The following is a 7,202-nucleotide window of genomic DNA, read 5'->3' on the forward strand; positions in this document are numbered from 1 at the left end:
CTGCAAAGTTGTTTGAACTACAAGGCCGGTAGTTCAAGCTCACCAGCTGCTCCTTGGAAACCCTACACAGGGTTGCTATGGATCAGAATCGACTCAATGGTACTTAACAATAACAACAACATGGATCAGCAATTAAAAATGTTAATTATTTTTAACCAAGATGTGTATCTGAAACTAAAGAATAAGGAAATACTATAAACTGTTGAAAGTGGTATATTCATGGTAATTTATTTTCATTTTCTCTTTTTACTTGTATTTCTATATTGTCTTTAATAAATATATGCTAATATATGATAATTGGATGTTGTAAATAAATTTATAGGAGTCCTACTATGGTGCTGTTAGGATAAGCACTGGATAGCTAAATAAAGGTCAGTGGTTCAATTCCACCAGTCACTCCTTGGAAACCCTATACAAAATTGCTATGAGTCAGAACTGACTTGACAGCATTTAACAAGAACATATAATTACAGTAGTTCAGGTACTCTGGTATTGAAGAAAGGAGCATATCTAAGAGAATCCCATGTATAAGACAACGTTCCACTGATGAACAGATTACTAGTAGTTTATGGGGTGTGCTGGTGGCACTGTAGGATAAGCACTGGTTGGCTAACCACAGGTTGGCAGTTCAAACCCACCAACTGCTCCACACGAGAGAGATGAGGCTTTCTGCTCCCGTACAGATTTAATTCTTCAGAAACCCCATACATACCCTTGCTTAATTTCTACATAATTTCAAGAAGCAATTTGACTGCACCTAAGTGTGTCACTGTGGGTTAATGCACTGGATTGCAAAGTTGGTTTGAACTATAAGGTCGGCAGTTCAAGCTCACTAGCTGCTCCTCAGAAACCCTATACTGGGTTGCTATGGGTGGGGATAGACTCAATATGCCTTAATAATAACAACAACAAGCATTTTGGGAGGGGTGGAATATAATCCTGGTGGTGAACTGGTTAAAGCACCTGGCTGCTAATTGAAATGTTGGTATTTCAAATCCATCAACTACTTTGTAGCAGAAAGATGTGGTAGTCTTTAAAGATATGTGATCTTAGAAAACCTCTAGGGCAGTTCTATTTAATCTGGTTGATATGAGTCAGAATCCACTCAATGACAATAGGTTTGATTTTTTAAAGGGGATGAGGCTTTTGAGGGTGCTTTTTACCTATGAGTAGGTGAGAGTAGGTTATTAACTAACAATGAAGTTAGCTAAAAAGCCTATGAGGGGAGTTCAAAAGTCCATTAAAAATTCTTTTATCTTTCAATTTGTTTTTTGTTCTCTGAATTATTTGAAGCACATTAGTATTTTTAATCTATATAATTTTAAAAAGAGACTTGACATGCACCAGGACAAAGTTTATATTCACAGTATAAAATAAATAATCCTAAAGGAATGTTTGGCTGTTTCTGGATGTCATGGGGTCTTTTAGTCCAAGTGAACCTGTATGTGAATGATTACAGAATAAGGACATCTTTTTAATACATTCCACAAGGAAAGTACTTGTAGAACTACTTCTTATGTAAGCAATAGAAGAGTGAAGAATTTAACACCTTGTTCACCAGAATGAAACTTATTCCTGTTCTAATCCTGCTCCCCAGGTTGCTTCTCATCAGTGCAAGTTACACTGTATGTGCCTCCCTCAGAATACTGACCTGCATGAGAGATTCGAGAAATGTAAAAGTTGCTATGTTTCCGTTTCCACAGCAAGAGATGATAAGCCTTCTGAGTAATCTGTAAAGTTGAAAAGTGAAGGTGATCACATGTCTATGTCTCTTATATGGCTGAATATTAATTTGCTGGCATATTTTCTTCTTGTCCAATCCCTGGAGGCAGCATACTCTTACAAATGTGTACACTTACAAATCTCTAAAGACCTTTGTGCTTTACAAAAGCTCAGACATTCACATTCTAATAGTAATCAGTCTTCTGTGAACTAAGATTCTAAACCAATTATCACCATAATCTGATCTATGGTACTGGTTAATATTTTACTTATATAACTGTGATACAAGTTCCACATTATCTGAGCTTAGTGGAATGTTTTGGGTCTTGCTACTCACAAAATTACAACTTTACTGTTATTCTACTTGGACCGTGAGATAGCTTTAGGTGCTGGTATGTTCCTAAAAGGAAATAAGATCTCTAGAAAATTAACCTTAACAATTAACAAGCAACATCATTTATGGCATAAATGTTTTTGTTTCTAACACGCAACCTTTTGGGGGTGCAAAGTATACTGTTAGTTTGCTTAATGTATATATAAGTCACTTTCCTCAAATTCCTGCATAATAATTTACTTGTTACTTTGAAATTTTAAAAAAGTTGACAGTGGTTGTCTCTTACAGTTTCTGCCTAGTGTACTTTCCCTTATAAAAGGAAGTGTGTCATTCGAAATGCTCCCATAAGAGCAAGGTCTGGGTTATCTCTGCCATAGTAGGCTGGCAGACTCCCACGCCACTGAGTCAACCAAGTAGATTCTAGAGACAAGGCTCTTTTTTTGCAGGAACAGTGGAAAAGCAAAAATGGCTCTGAGAAAGCCTGTCTTTGGAACCACTTCCCCATGCCAAGTAGGGTTCTGTCTTGTCTGAGATACCAGGCTTTGTGCTAGTCTTATCCCTAAGTCTGAACAGAATGGAACTGAAGTGACATATGTGCTAGGGAAGGAACTATAGAGAATAACTCAATTACATTTTTCAAAAACTCAAAGAGAGAAAGAGGCTGTTAATATTTAAACATTCATCTCATCCCATTTAGATAATATTTCTAAGAAGGAGATTGACAGAGTGAAAGACAGTTCTAGAAGTGCAATGTGCTATTTGCTTATGACTTCAGGGAAGTAATGATAATTCTTTCTATGTTCATTGCTAGCTAATGATTGGCAGTCTCCGGATTTTGTAGTTGTAGTTTGACAACACACCTTTCAAAAAACTAGCTTTTAGGTGGCACTGTAAGATAAACAGTAGACTGCTAATTGTGCTAACTATAAGGTTAGCAGTTGAAACCAGCTACTGTTGGAAACCCTATACAGGGTTGTTATGAGTTGGAACCAACTCAATGGTGCTTAACAAGTCCCTATCACTTCTTACTATGCTGTAGTGATTTCATCATTATTCAGTGGATGCATACTTGAACAAAAAAATATGTTATTTTAGTCTTCATATACACTAGTTTGGTTCTGGTTTTCTTGCTGTCATGTCCTAGATCTCTTCCCTCCCTTTAAAATTGTAGGTTTCTACATAATCTGTTGATACTATGGGAAATGACAGTATAAGCATAACTTCTAGACAATGCTTCTCAGAGACCCAGAGGAGTAGGGAAAATGACACAATATGGAGTCTAGAAGAACCTGGGTTGAGTTTTATAACCTTACATAAGTCATTTTACTTCACCAAGTTTTAAAATATATAAAATAAGAGGAATACTTTCACATTCATTTTACTTTTGTGATATTTCCCCTAAACTATGAGTGTTCTCTAAGGTTCTATCTTTGATCCTCTGACTTTCTCTTACTTGCTTCATTTGTTTGTCCTCATTTATACATATTAATGCTATTGTTGTTGTTGTTAGATGCCACAGAGGTAGTTGAGACTCATAGCAACCCTGTGTATAACAGAACAAAACACTGCCTGGTCCTGTGCCAGCCTCACAATTTTTGTTGTGCTTTACCCCATTGTTGCTTTAGCATACCGTTAGTGCTCTTCTTCTTTTTCCCTGACCTCCACTTTATCAAGCATGATGTCCGTCTCTTTCTTGACAACATTTCCAAAGTATGAGGAGACAAATTCTTGTTATCCTTGCTTCTAAGTAGCATTCTGGTTATACTTCCTCCAAGACAGATTTGCTTATTTTTCTGGAAGTTCATGGTACTTTCAATATTCTTTTCCAACACCATAATTCAAATGCATTGATTCTTCTATGGTCTTCCTTATTCACTGTCCAAATTCTGCATGCATATGAGGCAAATGAAAATCTATGGCTTGGGTTAGGCCACCTTTGTCCTCAAAATGACATCTTTGCTCTGTAACACTTTAAAGAGGTATTTTGCAGATTTGCCTAATGACTTCTTAAACCCATGTCTACCAAGTTGGTTTTGACTCATAGTGACTTCGTATAGAGTTTCTGAGGCTGTAAATCTTAAAGAAGCAAAACCCTCATCTTTCTCCTGATAAGCAGCTGTTGGTTTTGAACTGCTGACCTTTTGGTTAGCAGTCCAGTGCTTATCCTACGGCACCATCAGAGCACCTTAGGAAATTTCAAATGTTATAGTGTATCTCCTTCCCCTAATTTTATTATCTCCTTTAATTATGTACTTCACCTTTCATGGGTTTAACTGCCATCACTATACAAATTACTTCCAGATCTCTCTACTCACCATGACCATCTCCAGTTATTGTAAAAATCTCCAGAATTTCATTCTTCCTCCCAATTTCTAGAGTTACCATCACTCATGAAGCCACTGTGCTTTTTGCTCCTTTTTCTGGTTCTTGTCTACCTAAATTCCAATCAATCCTGTATACTAGTACCTAAATAATCTTTCTAATTTTTATCTTTCATTATATCCATACATCACTCAAGGCAAGAAAACTGATAGATATTTCCTACAGTACAATTCTACAAAACATTCCATCATTTAGCCATATCTTACCTAAGATTATTACCAACAACACACAATGCTGTGCTTCAGAATGATGAATCCTTCAGTGTTTTTACCACATTCATAATTGAATAAGCAAGCTCATAGAGAATTAATGCATTTGGATTATGTTGTTAGAGAAGAATATCCAAAGCACCATGGACTGACTGCCAGAAGAACAGCAAATCCATCTTGGAAAAAGTACATCCAGAATGCTCCTTAAAAGTGAGAATGGTGAGACTTCGTCTCTTATGCTTTGGACTTATTATTAAGAGGAACCAGTACCTGGAGAAGGACATCATGCTTGGAAAAGTTCAGGGTCAGTAAAAAAGAGGAAACCCCTCAACAAGACAGGTTGATACAGTGGCAACAACAGTGGGCTCAAACATAATAATTGTGAGGATGGCACAGGACCAAGCAATCTTTCATTCTGTTATGCATAAGGATGTTATGAGTTGTAATTCACTCAATGGCACCTAAGAACATCAACAACTCATTGTATCTTTTATCTGGAATGCTACTTTTTTCCTCCTAGTATCTAGACTGATGTTACTTATTTTAATAGCATGTAGCTTAAGTTCTGCCTCTTTCTCAAAATCTTTTACAACTACAGAAAATACACTTTACCCTTATATTGATATAAACATCATTGATAATCACACACTTATTATGTGTACCACACAGCACTTAGCACAAGGCTAAGCCTACATTAGGTATGTAGTTGCTAGCATCATTTTGATGGAAATGAGTATATCAAGTCTCATATCAGACTTCTGTGTTTATCTTATCCCTCCTTACAATTGTAAATTCTTTTATTGCAGTTGATGGGAGGCCATCTTTTATTTATATTTGTATCTCTCCAAATTATCTAGTCTAAAGTGTTCTCTGAGAAAATAGTTTCTGAATTAAATTGAATTACTTGATTGATGACCTTCATTATTTCAAGGACACATACCAATTCATAGCCTAGTATTGGACAACATAGGTAAAGCTATAAAATAAACAAACATGATATTACTCCATTACGTACAGTTTACAGTATCAGAGAGAATGCATTTTCACACCTTTCCTTTCTAAAACTGTGATGGAATAGTCACTTGGAAAATATCTTGCTACCCAAAGGAGTAGTTCTCCCTAATCCAATGTATTACCTTTGATGCTTTCAGCGATGAAACCTAATATATAGATATTGAGTAAAGGCAAATGACAAGTGTGAGAATAGGTTGTTTATATCCTGGTAATCAATATGCTAGGTAGAGGTTATAAGAGGGCGAAATTGTATGTATATATTCTGGAAGACATAAATTTGCATCCAGAATGTGGAAGGTATAGTTTATATATCTTGCTTTCCAAAATAAAGAGGAAAGGAACAATTTGGTGAAATATATCTGGTTGTGGTTATTCAGTGTGACTTCTGAATCCTCAAAATCAAATGTTGTTGCTGTTAGATGCCAACACACAGTAACTCTATGTATAACAGAAAAAAAAAAAAAAAAAACCACAGCCTTGCACTGTGCCATCCTCACAACTGTTCCTATATTTGAGCCCATTGTTACAGTTATTACATCAATCCATCTCATTGAAGGTCTTTTATACTGAAACAGGAGTCCTGGTGTGGTGCTATAGGTTAATGTGCTAGACTGCAAAATCGTTTGAATCACAAGGTAAGCAGTTCAAGTTCACCAGCTGCTCCTTGGAAGCCCTATACAGGGTCTCTATGGGTCGGAACTGACTAAACAGCACTTAACAACAATAACAATATAAAAAATGATGTTTTTCAAAAGAGACTTGTACCTTCTGATAATAAGTGAAAATTATATGAGATAACTCTTGGGATCTTGGCTTCTAAGGAGCATTCTGCCTATACTTCAGCAAACACAGATGTGCTCATTCTTAAAGCAGTATATGGTATATTCAATATTCTTCACCAATACCTAATTAAAAGGTGTAAAGTTTTCTTTGGATTTCCTTATTCATTATCTAGCTTTCATATGCATGTGAAGGGATTGAAAATACCATGGCTTGGATCGGGTGCACCTTAGTCCTCAGGGTAACATCTTTGCTTACTAACACTATAAAGAGGTGTTTTACAGAATTGTCCAATGCAACATGTTGTTTGATTTATTCACTACTGCATCCATGCACATTGATTTTGAATACAAGTAAAATGCAATCCTTGAAAAGTTCAAAATTTTCTACTTATCATGAAGCTGCTTTTTTGGTCCTGTTGTGAGACTTTCTGTTCTAATACCACTATACATTTCCTATATGCAACTCCTACCACTCATCTGTCAGTTTGTCATACTGTGGAAGCTTGTGACTTGCTGTGATAATGAAAGCTATACCACCAATATTTTAAATACCAGCAGGGTCACCCATGGTGGACAGGTTTCAGATGAGCTTCTAGATGAAGACAGAATAGGAAGAAGGAGTGATGAACTACTTGTGAATATTTAGTCACCAAAAAACTTATGAATACCAGAGAAACACAGTCAGATATAGTTCCAGAAAATGAGCCACTGAGGTTGGAATTAAACACTAAAGACTGAAGACCAGAAGAGTTGTGGGAT

General features: G+C 36.2%; 1 protein-coding gene across 1 annotated transcript in view; it reads right to left on the reverse strand.

The window, feature by feature from the left end:
• ZDHHC15 (zinc finger, DHHC-type containing 15) overlaps positions 1-7,202 on the reverse strand; it is a 393,634-nt gene that overhangs the window by 3,735 nt on the left and 382,697 nt on the right. Inside the window, exon 11 of the mRNA XM_006873732.1 lies at positions 1,652-1,730. Within this exon, the coding sequence (XP_006873794.1) occupies positions 1,684-1,730 (47 nt within the window). The 3' untranslated portion in view covers positions 1,652-1,683. The remainder of the gene's footprint in view (positions 1-1,651; positions 1,731-7,202) is intronic.

This window comes from Chrysochloris asiatica, unplaced genomic scaffold, assembly GCF_000296735.1.
Source record: "Chrysochloris asiatica unplaced genomic scaffold, ChrAsi1.0 scaffold00252, whole genome shotgun sequence".
Classification (NCBI taxonomy): Eukaryota; Metazoa; Chordata; class Mammalia; order Afrosoricida; family Chrysochloridae; genus Chrysochloris; species Chrysochloris asiatica.